The following is a 15,000-nucleotide window of genomic DNA, read 5'->3' as shown; positions in this document are numbered from 1 at the left end:
ACACACACAGACTTATTAGAGACCGTGAACCTTTTTTTTCTTTTTTACTTTGGCACAACATTTTGACTTTTCAGTAACTAATTACAATTCTGTAATTTTGTTACAAGACGTTTCATTAACTTCACTAAATTACATTTCTGATTCAGTACAAACTATATTTTACATTAAACCATAATCAATATATTTTCTTTAATCACAAGACAAAACTTAACTTAGTGTAGGTCATACAATAATATTCTTTGTTTTGTGCATTTTAAGAATGAGTTTATCTTTATATATATATATTTTTTTTTTGTTTATATGTAACCTGGAGAGGTCACTCGATAAGCCCATTCGGGTTTCTGACCTCTCCAGCACATACTCTTTTAATCTTTACACGTGTTAATGTATTTGTTGAGTGTGTTGAGTGTGTGCAAATAAAAAAATAAATAAAATAAATAAATAAAATAATCTGTCTAAATATAATTTAATTAGCAAAGATCAAAGCCGTAAAGGCACAGAAAATTAATATTTGTGTAATCTGATTCGAAATATTAGACTGATACACACTAAAGATGCTTAAAATAATACAAATTATGAATCAAAACAGTGAAAACTGGGCTCCAGGTTTTGTCTTTGATTTTAAGCCTTTATTGAAAGATATAAGAGAGACAATTCATAATTTAAAATATAGCAATCATATTGTGCCAATAACACAGCTAGATACAACAATTATATATGTGTTAAAAAAAATCCCCTCACTAAAGAAATCACAATATCGTGAGATTTAAAGCAAAAAATGTATGCAATTTTTTTTTTGTAAATTACAATAAAACAAGATTAAAAAAAAAGTATAAAATCACATAATAGACCAGCCCCACCTTATGTGTCGGGGTGCAAAAAAAAGAAAAGAAAACAAAGTCCGGCCCGTGGTCGTTCTCTGCATGTCATTCCCCTCCCTGCCCCATTTCATCTCTGTCTCTCCAAACTGTCTAATAAAAAGCATAAAAATGCTGGAAAAGTATCTTAGTACAAATACAAATTAAGTAAATTAAGAAAAAAAGATATACATATACATTTGTTTTGGCAGCGATACAGCAAAATTAACAGATCCATATTGTTTGACTCTCAAATGAAGATTTTTGGGGTTCAGGTGTAGCAATATTATATACAGTTTTTTTTTCAAAATAAAGCTAAGAAAGTGGTTAACATAGTTGTGCCAGGACTTAAACATTTTGACATGAGGCAATGAGGCACATAAAAAATCAAGCAACTGAAATAATACCAAAATAAAATAAAAAATTCATAAAAATGCCGAAAAATTATCTCAAAAAAATATTTACACCAACAAACTCTAAGGGGGAAAAGTTTTTTTCATCAGCATTATTTTAGATTCATGGTTACAATATTTAAACCCGCTTTTACTTCATACTAAATTATTATGAGATGTTAATTTCTTTAGAACCACTTCCACGTATAATACATTTTCAAAATGTTATAATATTAAACAAAAAAAACTAAAAATAAAGTTAATAAAGTGGTTCACGTGGTTGAACCAGGACTAATAAATGTAAGGAGGCAATGAGAGGCAACAGATAAAAATCAAGCAACTGAAATAATAGAAAAATAAAATGGATTAAAATAGCAATATACGATAAAAAAAAACTGCACTATTTTTTGATGTGAGAATAACCTTCATCACTGCCTGACTGTCTGTCTCACGGACCACGGGTTAGAATCCAGCCCGTGGTCGTTTTCTGCATGTCAATCCCCTCTCTGTCCCATTTCATCTCTGTCTCTACAAACGGTCTAATAAAAAGCATAAAAAAATACCAATAATTATCTTAAAAAAATATGTACACCAACAAACTTGTAAAAAAAGGGGAAAACTTTTTTTCATCAGCGTTATCTTGATTTTTGGTTACAATAATTATACCTGATTTTATATATGCTAAATTATTAGTTTCTTTTGAACCACTTCCACGTTTTATTAATTTCCAAAATGTTATAAGAATAATAAACAAAAAAATAAAGTTAAGAAAGTGGTTTACGTGGTCTAACCAGGACTAAAACATTTAAAGGAGGCAATGAGAGGCAACACAAAAAAATCAAGCAACTGAAATAATTTAAAAAAAAATTGATTGATTAAAATACTCACTAATACATATAAAAAGAAAATAAATGTTAATATTTTTTGATGTGAGAATAACCTTCATCACTGCCTGACTGTCTGCCTCTCATTTTTAAGATGACATTTGAACATGTGCATATTAAAGGTATAGTTCAGTATTTTTGAAGTGTGGTTGTATAATGTATTTTTGCAGTTATTCTCTTACCTTATGGAGATGGTGATCAGTGCAGTCATTATAAGGAGTTTGGGGGAGACGTGGCTGTAGCAGAAGTCAGCATTTTACCGTTGCTGAGGGGGCCAGCAGAAAAAACGGCTGCACGAGTTGACACAGTAATACATGGCCGAACTATGCTTGAAAAAAAAAGTCAAAAAATAAACATCTGTCTGCCGATGATGTGCAGCCTATCAGTCCGCAAATCAGCAGTGAAAAAATCCTGAATTTTGTGAATAATTGTACGGATATTTAGTTTTTAGGTAATACAAGGCAAAAAAAACGTTTTACTTCTGGCCCCCTCTGCAACCGTACAAGGCTGACTTCTGCTACAGCCATGTCTCCCCAAAACTTTCTAAAATAGCTGCCCTGATCGCCATCTCCATAAGATAACACACTAACTATTATAGTACCTCATACAACCCCACTTCAACAATACTGAACGCTCCCTTTAAGCCTCTACTCAGTTGGTCTTATAGTTCACAATCGCCACAATGACACAGAGACCGCCCAGCAGAATACTGACCACTATGCATCTCGCTGTGTAGAAGGTGGAGTAAACCCCAAAGGGATCTCTGTACATCAGGAGAGTTTTGGCTGTTGACAGACACTGGTGGTCGTAAAAGTCCATAACTGCACACCAATACTCCCCTGTGTCCTCCAGTGAGACATTAAAGATAGTAACCGACTCGCGAGAGGTAATTATTCTGTTCTGATCAAACTCATCTTGATGAACGACTCTGCCTTGTGTTTGTTTCGACTTCATGAACCAATGGAATTCCTTATCTCCACTCAAATCTCCGACACATCTGATGGTGACATTTTCTCCTCCTGAGAAGAGCTCTACATCAGGGGGGCCAAATGTGGGGCACACAAACAGATTAAACCAATTCCTACTGTAATAGCTTTCACAGCGGTACTGACCTGAGTCACTTAATACTAACGATGAAAACACCAGTGACTCGTTCTGGAAAACTTCTGGTTCTTGGAAAGGGTTGGACAATTTAGTTCTCTTCCCCCAGCGTGGCTTGTCATCACCGAAGCCATCGCACTGCAACACGGCCGGTTCTCCCACCGAGCGGTAGATTGTCTCTGTTGGGACGAATACCTCTACAGGTTGACTGCTGACACACTGCTGTTGGTTCATCACAAGACAAGTGAAGTCCCCAGTGACTGGTGTCGTGATGTTGGACTGACGAAGACCTGATGCTTTTTTCACCACTTGAAATCCTCCTTTAACAATGTCCGTCCCCGATGTCGTACCGTCCTTAAAAACTCTCGTCCATAATGTCTCTACCCTATTGTCCACATCAAGATAGTATCCATCAAACATGAGCCACTGGATTTCCAGATCGTCAGCCGCTTCCCCACATGGCAGGTCCTCTGTGTCTCCACCTCCCAGTGGGACATATTTTTTCTCATCTATCCGACTACAGATAAAAATGCTGGTGTTTATCTCAAATGTCACATTGCCATCGGTCCAGCACTGCTCTTGGTACAGACCTGAGTCTGAATGGGTCAGATTGTCGATCCTGTAATAAGAAACCTTGTCTCTGATGGAAACTGTCAGTCGTTGTTTCAAGCCGTCCGGTAGTGTAGAGTTCTCGGACGAGGAGTCAGAGGTGTTCCATAGGACAAGCTTCTCCTCTCCAACAGACCTGGAGATCAGGCAGGAGGAGTCAAAGGGACTGAAGGTGTGATAGTCTCCTTTCTCTCTGATGAAGATTCGTTCTTCTGAGTGAATGTTGTTGATGAAAGCAAACAGCAGCAAGACGAGGTGTGCGACTGCAGCCATTCTGCTCCGATGTCTCAGTGTGACTGTCACTCAAACACTGACGCCAACAGCTCCGTGTCAACGCTCTTCATTAGCTTCTGAGGACCGCAGGTCTCTACGTCATGGAAAACTTTCAAGCACGAGGCTCCTTATCAAGTCATCGCATGTCCTTTACAGAGAATTTAAGATCAATAGATTAGACGAACATACCGTGAGGCAACTTCTCAAAAACATCCTGAGTTGTTATCTTGAGTTTACGAGAACAGGAAATATCGAAATATTGGAAATTATTGCTGCTGATGCAAATCTGTGTGTCGTGGCATTAGCAGGGGAAGTCCAGATTGAAGTGACAGATAAACTGACCGAGGGGGGAGGTGTAACTTATCATTTATTATTTGTATTATTTGTCTCTTTTTATATTTTCACCTCAAATTGTCTTACTTTACTTCAAATGTGGGTTGTTGTTTTTTTTCTTGTTCTCAATTTACACAGGGTACATCGAAATTTGCTCTTTGCGTATCCCCTCTGTAGTGACCACACTTCAGAGGGGGGTCAGAGCACAGGGTCAGCCATAGTACAGCGCCCCTGGAGCAGTTTGGGGTTCAATGTCTTGCTCAAGGACACAATCAGTTTTCCCTCCCTCCCTCCCTCCCTCCCTCCCTGTCTGTCTGTCTGTCTGTCTGTCTGTCTGTCTGTCTGTCTTGTGCATGATAGGCCCCTCATCCTTGTAAGACCCCCCCCCCCCCACACACACACACACACACACACAAAGATCAGGGGGCCTATAATGAGCCAGTCAATTTAATTTATTTATTTGAGAGGCCCCTGATCTTCGTAGGCCCTGGGGCTTCAGCCCAGGTAACCCCGTGCATTGAGGCGGCCTTGCTGGTGCCCCATGTCCCCCGTTACCTTCCGTCCTCTTGAAGGGAGCCGACATGTTGAGGATGTCCACGTGAAGGGGAAGCTGAGGGGATTCTTTGGTCTTTTGGAGCATCCTTTGAGTGAGGATGTGTGTCCAAATAGCACTTTTATGATATATTTGTGTTTAAAAAAAATCAACCTACCTCCCTCCCTCCCCGCTCCTTTAAGTACAATGTATATGCTATCTCTCTCTCTCTCTCTCTCTCTCTCTCTCTTTTTTTTATATGATGTATGTGTTTAAAAAAATTAACAAAAATAAAATCTGTCTCCCTCTACCTCCCTCCCCCTCTCTCCATCTCTCCCTCCCTCCCTCCCTCCCTCCCTCCCTCCCTCCCTCCCTCCCTCCCTCCCTCTCTGTCTCCCTCTACCTCCCTCCCTCCCTCTCTCTCTCTCTCTCCCTCCCTCCCTCTCTCTCTCCCTCTCTCTTCCCCCCCCCCCTCTAGGCTACGGTGCAAAAGACCAACCACATCATAATGACCTCTCTCTCTCCCTCCCTCCCTCTGTCTCTCTCCCCTCCCTCCCTCCCTCCCTCCCTCCCTCCCTCCCTCCCTCCCTCTCTCTCTCTCTGTCGCTCTCTCTCTCCCCCTCTCTCTCTCTCCTTCCCTCTCCCTGCCCCCCTCTAAGTTACGGTGTTTAAGACCAACCACATCATAATGACCATGGGCCCTCCCTCTCCCTCTCTCTCTCTCTCTCCCTCTACCCCCCCCTCCCCCCCCCACTCTCTAGGCTACGGTGTATAAGACCAACCATATCATAATGACCATGGGCTCTACCTCTCTCTCTCCCTCCCTCCCTTCCTCCCTCTCTCTCTCTCTCTCTCCCCCTCTCTCAACTTTACGTCAAAGTCAAATGTATTTCTATAGCACATTTAAAAACAACATCAGTTGACCAAAGTGCTGTACAAGATACAATACAAAACAACATATAAAATACATGAGGGAAAAAAGGGAGGGAGTGTCAAAGTCTCAACTTTTGTTAAAGGCCAATGCAAAAAGTGAGTGCTTTAAACTGTTCAACTTTACAGGGATCCAGGTTATATTCATTCACACACATACAGCTCTCCAAACAGTTAGGAGACCAGTCTGGAATTGATAGAATTGAATAATTTTGACCCTGGTAGGTTTTAGTTTTTTTGTGAAATAAATTTGTAAAATAATGTTATCATCCAAAATAAAAGCCAGTGTGTGTGCGTGTATGTATATATACAGCCCCGAAAAAAATTAAAGAGTCTAGTCTGGATTTTTCTTAAATCTTCATCTCTACATAACTTATTGAAAATGTTCTTTTTACTCAAACAAATGCCTATACAGAGTAAAAACAAGATAACATTTGGAGTGGTCTCTTTTTCACAGCAGTATATACATATATACAGTATATGTGTATTTGTGTTCCAGTTGCTGCGCGCGACCTTTGACCCAGACACGGGCCTGTTGAGCAGCCTCAGTAACCTGGAGACCAAACAGACCATCAAACTCTCCCAGAACTTCTACTGGTGAGACGCTCTGCCATCAACGCATGTTCAGGATATTATAAATTATATATATATATATATATATATTTTTTTTAAGATATTTTTTTGGCATTTTTATGCTTTATTGATAGTGTAGAGACAGAGGTGAAATGGGGCAGAGAGGGGAGTGACATGCAGAGAACGACCGCGGGCTGGAATCGAACCCGGGTCCGCTGCTGGCCGAGGCCCATGGGGGGGGGACGCCCTACCACCTGAGCTGAGGGCGCCCCCTTAAATTATAATTTTTGACTTTTTATTTTCTGCTTAACATTTGCCTATAGTTAAACAATGTCCTGTAAAACTTTTTTTTAAAGTTGAGTACGCCATGTTGGTTGTTTGTTTTTGTTTTGACTATTTCAGTTGTGTGTATGAAAAAAAAATACAAAATGTAATTATTTTTTTAATATTATAGATTATAATTCATTCTATATTTTTCTCTGCATGCCTTGTTGTCTTGGTGTGGTTTGTGCATATAACTTGTATATTATTGTCACACTATGAATATTTGTATTTATTTATGTATTTCTACCATGTATAAGCTCCTTGGTGTATCTGTCTGATTTCCAAGTCTGGCATGTGGTGTGTGTGTGTGTGTGTGTGTGTGTGTGTGTGACAGCCTGTAGCTCAGCAACCAATTGCCCTCTAGTGGTATAAATAAATGTTTTTTGAAACTAAAATATATACCTACCACACCATAATTTAGTCGAGACATGTTTAACTTAAATAGCATTACACTTTGCCAATTCATTACTTAAATTTAGAACAATTATTGTATCACAATTTCAGAAATTTTTGAATTTAATGTTAATTTGCCAATATGTAATTAATTATGCATGCAAACGTTTATATATCTTTAGAAATCTAGGTGTTGGATGAAGCCAGACTTAAAATCTTTATTTCATTTTGACAAAGATTTTACAGAACAGATGGGATTGATACAGCCCTTTTTTCATGTTATGAATAACAAAATACTATTTACAGACAATTAACGTATGAAAAAAACATACTTCTGTAATAACCTTTGAAAATAGTGCTAAGAATGACTATGGACATTTAGTTGATGTAAATGCTTTAGAAGTTGACATTTTTGGTTCAGAGAATTTAAAGAAAAAAAACTAATGTTGAGATAATGGCCGCCCTTTTATTCATACTAGTATGAAAGAATTTTATGGACGCAAAAATAGACAAACATCTCAAAATTGACTAGTGCTAGAAAAAAAGCACTGTTTTTGCCTGCCTAACCCTAAAAACAGACACAACCATACTGCTTCGATTTGAAGTTAAATGCTTGTTGGGATACGTTTAATTGTAGATCCTTAAAGCAGGATCAGCCTAAATAGTAAAACAATATATACATCTCCGGGGAAAATTAAGAGACCAGTCTGGATTCTTCTTTAAACTTCATCTCTACATTACTTAATGGAAATGCTCTTAATGACAAAAAAAATGTATTGGAATTTAGTAGAAATGTTGTCAGTAGTTCATATTATAAAACCAAAATGTTCGTTCTACTCAAACATATCCCTATAAATCGTCAAACGAGACACAGAAACATTTGGAGTGGTCTCTTAATTTTTTTCCAGAGCTGTATATGAAAATGAATTTGACCTAAAGAACAACAAATGAAAACATGTGGAGCGAGAGAGAGAACTTTATTTGACTGGAACAGCAGCCCAAAAAAAACAATAATTTTTTTTTACCTAAAACAAAAAAATCTGTAGCTCACGACTGAACACTGGATATGTTCTGTTCTGCTTATTTAGAGTCTCTAAGTTTTTTTTGTCCGAAATCCAAAAAATATTTAAGTTTCAGTTCATCGTTCTCAATTCATCCACGTTGTGCACTTGGTCGTTCAAACTCCAGGAAATAAAATGATTAAAAAAAAATGATAATAAAAATAAAAACTACATCAGGAGACAGAATTATTCCATCTTCTCTTCTTCGTTGGTCTTGTCCATGTTGTGGGAGTAGCAGCATTTGTCTCCATGGTTACACGTTCCCTGAAATACAAATACATAAATAATAACAACATGAGTAACAGTCTGATGTTGTTTACAGTAAAGCCTGTTACATACTCCGCAAGAACAAAGTTCTCGGTGACAGAGCTGCGAGATGAAAAAATGACGTCATTTTCTTCTCTCAGCTCTTGTTCAGCTGTTCTCGACACATCGCCCGGGCCGAACTTTCTTCTCGCAGCTTGTCCGAGAACTATTGTGTGATTGGTCAGTCTGAAGTCAATGAGGAAAAAATCAGCTGGTGCTACTATGGTAACAGCGTGTGACGTGTGCCGCGGTGAGGAGTTTCGGCACTTGAGTTCTTGTGAAGTATGAAATGTCCAGACCAGAAAGAACTTCTCGCAGCTCTGTCAGAGAGAACTTTGTTCTTTCTTCTCGCGGAGTATGTAACAGCCTTAAAGGTAAAGTTTGGCTGCGGCCCATGAAAGCACTCAGAAGACAAACCCTGCGTTCCAAATCACATACTTTTTATTTTTTCTATTATAAATCTGACTGTAAAAATAATCTCATTAGGATGCAGAAATATTGAACTGGGAGCATAACATTGTGGAACATATTTAGGATCCTACAAAAAAAAAATCTTAAATGTCCTCTTTTCAATTGGCTAGATACCTTGGTGCAGTTTGTAGGTGAACTGACACGCGCGCGCGCGCGCGCGCGCACACACACACACACACACACACACACACACACACACACACACACACACACACACACACACACACACACACACACACTACCTGTTTGAACTTCTTGCAGGGAAAGTCTTTGAGATGAGAGATCTGGTTCTTTCTCTTGTTTTGACATTTCTTCCTCTTGTCCTGAAGGTTGGTGTGGAGCCCACCACTAGAGAGAGAGGGGGGGGGGGGGGTTAGTCAATCAATCAATAACCTTTATTTACACTCGAATGACTCTGGGGTTTCAACCATTTACAGCGATCATACACAATAAAGACAATCACAAGGAGGATAACATAATTAACAGATAAAACAGAAATAAAAAAATGTATATATTTATTCATTTAAATAAAGTATATATATATATATAAAAAAAAGAGCAAGAATAAAATAAGATGAAATACTGAATAAGTCACATTTATTTATTGAGACACATGTATTCCTTTGACATTTTCTGGAGGATGTGACACGCAAAACAGAAGCATTTTCTTGATCAAAGTTTGAGACACATTTCCAGAAAGAGAACGAAGTCGCGAAATGATAGTCCCATTTTATTTTTATTTTTTTAAGATATTTTTTTGGCATTTTTTTTATGCTTTATTGATAGTGTAGAGACAGAGTTGAAATGGGGCAGAGAGGGGAGTGACATGCAGAGAACGACCGCGGGCTGGAATCGAACCCGGGTCCGCTGCTGGCCGAGGCCCATGGGGGCCCTACCAACTGAGCTAAGGGCGCCCCGATAGTCCCATTTTAACACAGTCAGAAATGGTGTTTTATCTTGGACCATCTTTAAAACTATGGCTGGTGTGTGTGTGTGTGTGTATAGGTGTGTGTGTGTGTGTGTAGGTGTGTCTGTGTGTGTGTGTCTCTTACCCAGCTTTGGCTCTGGCCTTTGGTCCCCAGAAAGCCTGTGGATTCTCCTGGAAGCGGGTCAGGTGACGTTTACGGGACTGAGGGTTGGCGTCCTCCCTCACTGTGAAACACGCCTCCAGGCTACACACACACACACACACACACACACACACACACACGTTAAGTTAAAACACTCTTAGCTCATTTTATTTTTGTCTTTTTAAATCCAATTTCTTTTCATTTGAAACAATTTGTCTGCCAACAAATTTTTGTAAGATTTATTTTCTGTCCCAGTAATGCACTTTGCATTGCATTGTGCTTTATAAGTTAACTTTTGCCTTCATAAGGTTACACACGTTACATGTAATCAAAATATTTTTCTCTCCACAGTTTCTACATTAAACTTTTATTACAATAGTAAAATGAACTATTAGAACTATAAACTGTTTTTTTTACTGATGATCAGGTAGGACTGTGTGTGTGTGTGTGTGTGTGTGTGTGTGTGTGTCTGTCTGTCTGTCTGTCTGTCTGTCTGTCTGTCTGTCTGTCTGTCTGTCTGTCTGTGTCTGTCTGTCTGTCTGTCTGTCTGTCTGTCTGTCTGTCTGTCTGTCTGTCTGTCTGTCTGTCTGTCTGTCTGTCTGTCTGTCTGTCTGTCTGTCTGTCTGTCTGTCTGTCTGTCTGTCTGTGTGTGTGTGTGTGTGTGTGTGTGTGTCTGTGTGTGTCTGTGTGTTCTGACCTGGGTTCAGTGGAGAGGATCTTGAAGGCGGGGCTTGTCTCAGAAAGCTTCTCTCTCTTCACTGGATTGGATTTCTCCTGCAGCCAACAACCAATCAGAGACGAGAGAAAGTAATGATGACGCATTCAGGAAGTAACTTTCAATGGATTCACATCAATTCATTTAATTCCCTGCGTTCCAAATCACATCCTCTTTCTTTTTACTACACTACATACTAAAGTACAGAAGAGTTTTAGTCTTTTTACTACACTACATACTAAAGTACAGAAGAGTTTTAGGGCCACAGACAGCAGAGAAAAAAAAATCAGTTAAGGAAGTTTTTTTTTCATTATGTCAAGAATAAAGACGAATGCTCCAAAATGCTATTGGAGTTAGTGGGGCATTTATGTATTTTCAGCATACTACAATTGACGTGCATTTATTGGGACATCCTAAGTCTTTTTCTGTCTGGCATACTAAATAGTAGTGGAAGTATGGGGGGTTGGAACGCAGGGATTTTTTCTCTTTTAATATAACAAGGACATCTAGGAATTCAAGAATAAAATATTTCTCTATTCGATCTGCAGCAGATACAAGTTAACTTAAAGGTGCAGTGTGTAATTTGACATCATCAAGTGGTACAATTCTAGATTGTGTCTGTTCAAAAATATACGCTGAAGCTTTAAATGTTCATAGTAGTATATTACTACACACTAGTCTGTTTACATGAACATCAAAGTTAATATATCAAGTTAGACTAAATGAAACTTTTTGGATTAAATAGCACATTTTATAAATTGTTTATTTTTTGGGGGGAAATGGTATAATCATTAATGTAACGCAGCCCAAATCATCAGTTGTTTCTCTTTAATAACACTAGGACATCTGGGAATTTTAGCACTTTTTTTCTTTCTACTTTCGGCAGCAGATACAAGACTGAGACTTTTAATTTTTTTAAATAATAAATACATTTTAATTTTTTTTTAAATATTTTTTGGGGTTGATTAGTAATGTTTATACTCTGGATTTTTATTTTTAAATAATTGTTGGAGCCATTTAGAGGTTTGTGTTGAATATTATTAAGTAAATAATTTTTACTTAATTTAGTTTATGGCTAAAATTATGAGTTTATGAATTATAAAGTGTAAGAAATATTAATCACATTCGTATTCATATGTATATTTATGCATTTTGTGAGGATGTGGTGATTAGTCCTTTGTGTCACCTGGGGAGGTAGGGGTGTCACGCTCTACCTGGAGCCTATTGGAGGCCCTCATATAGGGGAGGAGAATTGCTTTTGTTCAGGTTTGGAAGGCAGAGAGCCAACAGTTTTTTGACCACATTACTTCGCATTATTGGACGCATTATTGTACATTGAAGTACAATACTAAAATAACCCTGTTTTGGCCGCAAAAACAGTGACATTGTTTGGAGTTTTGTTTCGTTGTTTGACCTGTAAAGTCAACCGGAGTTATAGTTTAATAAATGAGTCAACACCAAGTTAAACTCTCTCTGTGCGTGCTTCCCAAGAAATGTGTGTCGGACTCTATCTCTGCCTCAGGAACAAATAAGGCGAACAGGGGGTTCGGCACTTCAATAATAAATAAGATAATATTATTTTAAATATTTTTTGGGGGTTGATTAGTGATGTTTACCCAGCAGCGCATGATGTCCCAGATGTCTTTGGGAGGAGCGTCTGTCTTGATGGCGTTTTTACAGGCGTGAGAGAGAGACACTCTGTGGCCAGCGGCAAGGAGAGCTGACCTAGAGAGAGGGAGGGACAGAGAGAGGGAGAGAAGGGGGGAGGGAAGGAGAGAGAGAGAGGGAGAGAGAGAGAGAGAGAGGGAGGGAGAGAGAGGGAGGGAGAGAGGGAGGGGGAGGGAGGGAAGGAGGGAGGGATGGAGGGAGAGAGGGAGGGAGAGAGAGAGAGGGAGGGAGAGAGAGAGAGGGAGGGAGAGAGGGAGAGAGAGAGGGGGAGAGAGAGAGGGAGAGAGAGAGGGGGGGAGGGAGAGAGAGAGAGGGAGAGAGAGAGAGGGAGGGAGAGAGACAGAGAGACAGACAGACAGACAGACAGACAGACAGACAGACAGACAGACAGACAGACAGACAGAGAGAAGGAGGGGGAGAGAGAGAGTGAGAGGGAGGGAGAGAGAGGGAGAGAGAGATGGATAGACAGAGAGAGAGAGAGATAGACAGAGGGGAAGAATTAGTTGATTTAGTGTCAACGTATGTAGGTTAGGAACATTTGACAATACATGCATTTTTTTGCATGCGTGGGTGTGTGTAAGAGTGTATGAGTGCATGCGTCAGTGAGTGTGTGTGAGTGAGTGAGTGAGTGAGTGAATGCATGCGTCAGTGAGTGTGTGTGAGTGAGTGAGTGAGTGAGTGAGTGAGTGCATGCGTCAGTGAGTGTGTGAGTGAGTGAGTGAGTGAGTGAGTGAGTGCATGCGTCAGTGAGTGTGTGTGAGTGAGTGAGTGAGTGCATGCGTCAGTGAGTGTGTGTGAGTGAGTGAGTGAGTGCATGCGTCAGTGAGTGTGTGTGTGTGAGTGAGTGAGTGAGTGAGTGCATGGGTCAGTGAGTGTGTGAGTGAGTGAGTGCATGCGTGAGTGAGTGAATAATTGAGTGTGTGTGTGAGTGAGTGTGTGAGTGAGTGAGTGTGTGTGCGTGTGCGTGCGTAATTGAGTGAGTGAGTAATTGAGTGTGTGTGTGTGTGTGTGTGTGTGTGTACGTACCTGAACTGTAGCAGTGGTGGCGTGCTGCAGTGTATGGTGCTGCTCAGAGCGTCCACAGTGTAATACAGAGGAACATCCTCCAACTCCTGAAACCACATCAGACCAAATGATGAGCAAGAAATAATAACCAAAGCCTTCATTTTTTGTTCATTCTAGCGCCCCCCCTTTGGACAAAAGCGGTAGTGTTTTTACTACGCCAGCTGTTGTTCCTGGGTGAGCGTATACCCCATGACAAAGGCATTAAGAAAAACTATCTAAAAATTGCATTCTTTGCACTGATGTAACATGCTATTTATGATCATCAGAGGAAAAAAATAGAAATATTTAAAGGTCACTTCGTAGCTACTTTAAGTGGCTATGAGGAACGCACATTTAACAGAGCTAACCGCACCCACCACATGACGATAATAATAAAAACATAACGCCATGGAGAGAATATTACAGAAGAGAAGTGAGTGAGTGAATACCTCTGTGACCATACTGAGTGAGTGAGTGAGTGAGTGAGTGAGTGAGTGAGTGAGTGAGTGAGTGAGTGAGTGAGTGAGTGAGTGAGTGAGTGAGTGAGTGAGTGAGTGAGTGAGTGAGTGAGTGAGTGAGTGAGTGAGTGAGTGAGTGAGTGAGTGACAGACAGACAGACAGAGAGAGAGAGAGAAGGAGGTAGAGAGAGAGTGTGTGTGTGTGTGTATGAGTGAATACCTCTGTGACCATACTGAGCATTCCCTCGATGCGTTTGGCCGTCCCATAGCGAGACGTGTTCCCAGACACAGCAGACACAACCTTCTGGACGAAGGCCAAGTCATGGATCGGCTCAGCCCACATGGGACCTCCCAGCTAGAGAGAGAGAGAGACAGACAGACAGACAGACAGACAGACAGACAGACAGACAGACAGACAGACAGACAGACAGACAGACAGACAGACAGACAGACAGACAGACAGACACATAGACAGACAGACAGACAGACAGACAGACAGACAGACAGACAGACAGAAAGAAAGAAAGAAAGAAAGAAAGAAAGAAAGAAAGAAAGAAAGAAAGAAAGAAAGAAAGAAAGAAAGAAAGAAAGAAAGAGACAGACATACACACACATAGACAGAGAGAGACAGACACACACAGACGGACGGACAGACAGGTAGAGAGACACACACACAGACAGAGACAGACACACACAGAAAGAGACAGACAGACACACGCACACACACCGTATGAATAAGATTGGTTGACAAGGGAAGCCGGTGCCGATGGGTCATAGATTGCAGTGTGAAAAAGTAACACAAGAAAAGTTACATATTGTTTCTTTAAACAAGGGCATCCGGAGTGAAAATAAAAAACAAGTAAATGCTGTGAATAAAGTAAATACAGACTCCAGCTAAATAAAACCATGACAATAAGCAATTTGAATGGCTGTGGCGAAGTGTGTAGGGCGGTCGACCCTCAACTACAGGGTCGGTGGTTCGATCCCCCGTCCCCAAATGTCCAAG

The 15,000-nt window shown here is 40.1% G+C and overlaps 1 protein-coding gene across 1 annotated transcript in view; it reads right to left on the bottom strand.

Moving 5' to 3' along the window:
* Positions 1-8,162: 8,162 nt before the first annotated feature.
* Positions 8,163-15,000, bottom strand: part of trmt1 (tRNA methyltransferase 1) — an 18,022-nt gene continuing 11,184 nt past the window's right edge. Inside the window, 7 exon segments of the mRNA XM_080029876.1 lie at positions 8,163-8,526; positions 9,282-9,387; positions 10,092-10,211; positions 10,807-10,883; positions 12,441-12,549; positions 13,519-13,604; positions 14,215-14,349. Of these exon segments, the coding sequence (XP_079886002.1) occupies positions 8,449-8,526; positions 9,282-9,387; positions 10,092-10,211; positions 10,807-10,883; positions 12,441-12,549; positions 13,519-13,604; positions 14,215-14,349 (711 nt within the window). The 3' untranslated portion in view covers positions 8,163-8,448.

This window comes from Ammodytes marinus (genome assembly GCF_949987685.1).
Source record: "Ammodytes marinus genome assembly, chromosome: 6".
Lineage (NCBI taxonomy): Eukaryota > Metazoa > Chordata > Actinopteri > Uranoscopiformes > Ammodytidae > Ammodytes > Ammodytes marinus.
Note: the sequence above shows the minus strand (reverse complement) of the source record. Positions and strands in the feature narration are given on the sequence as shown.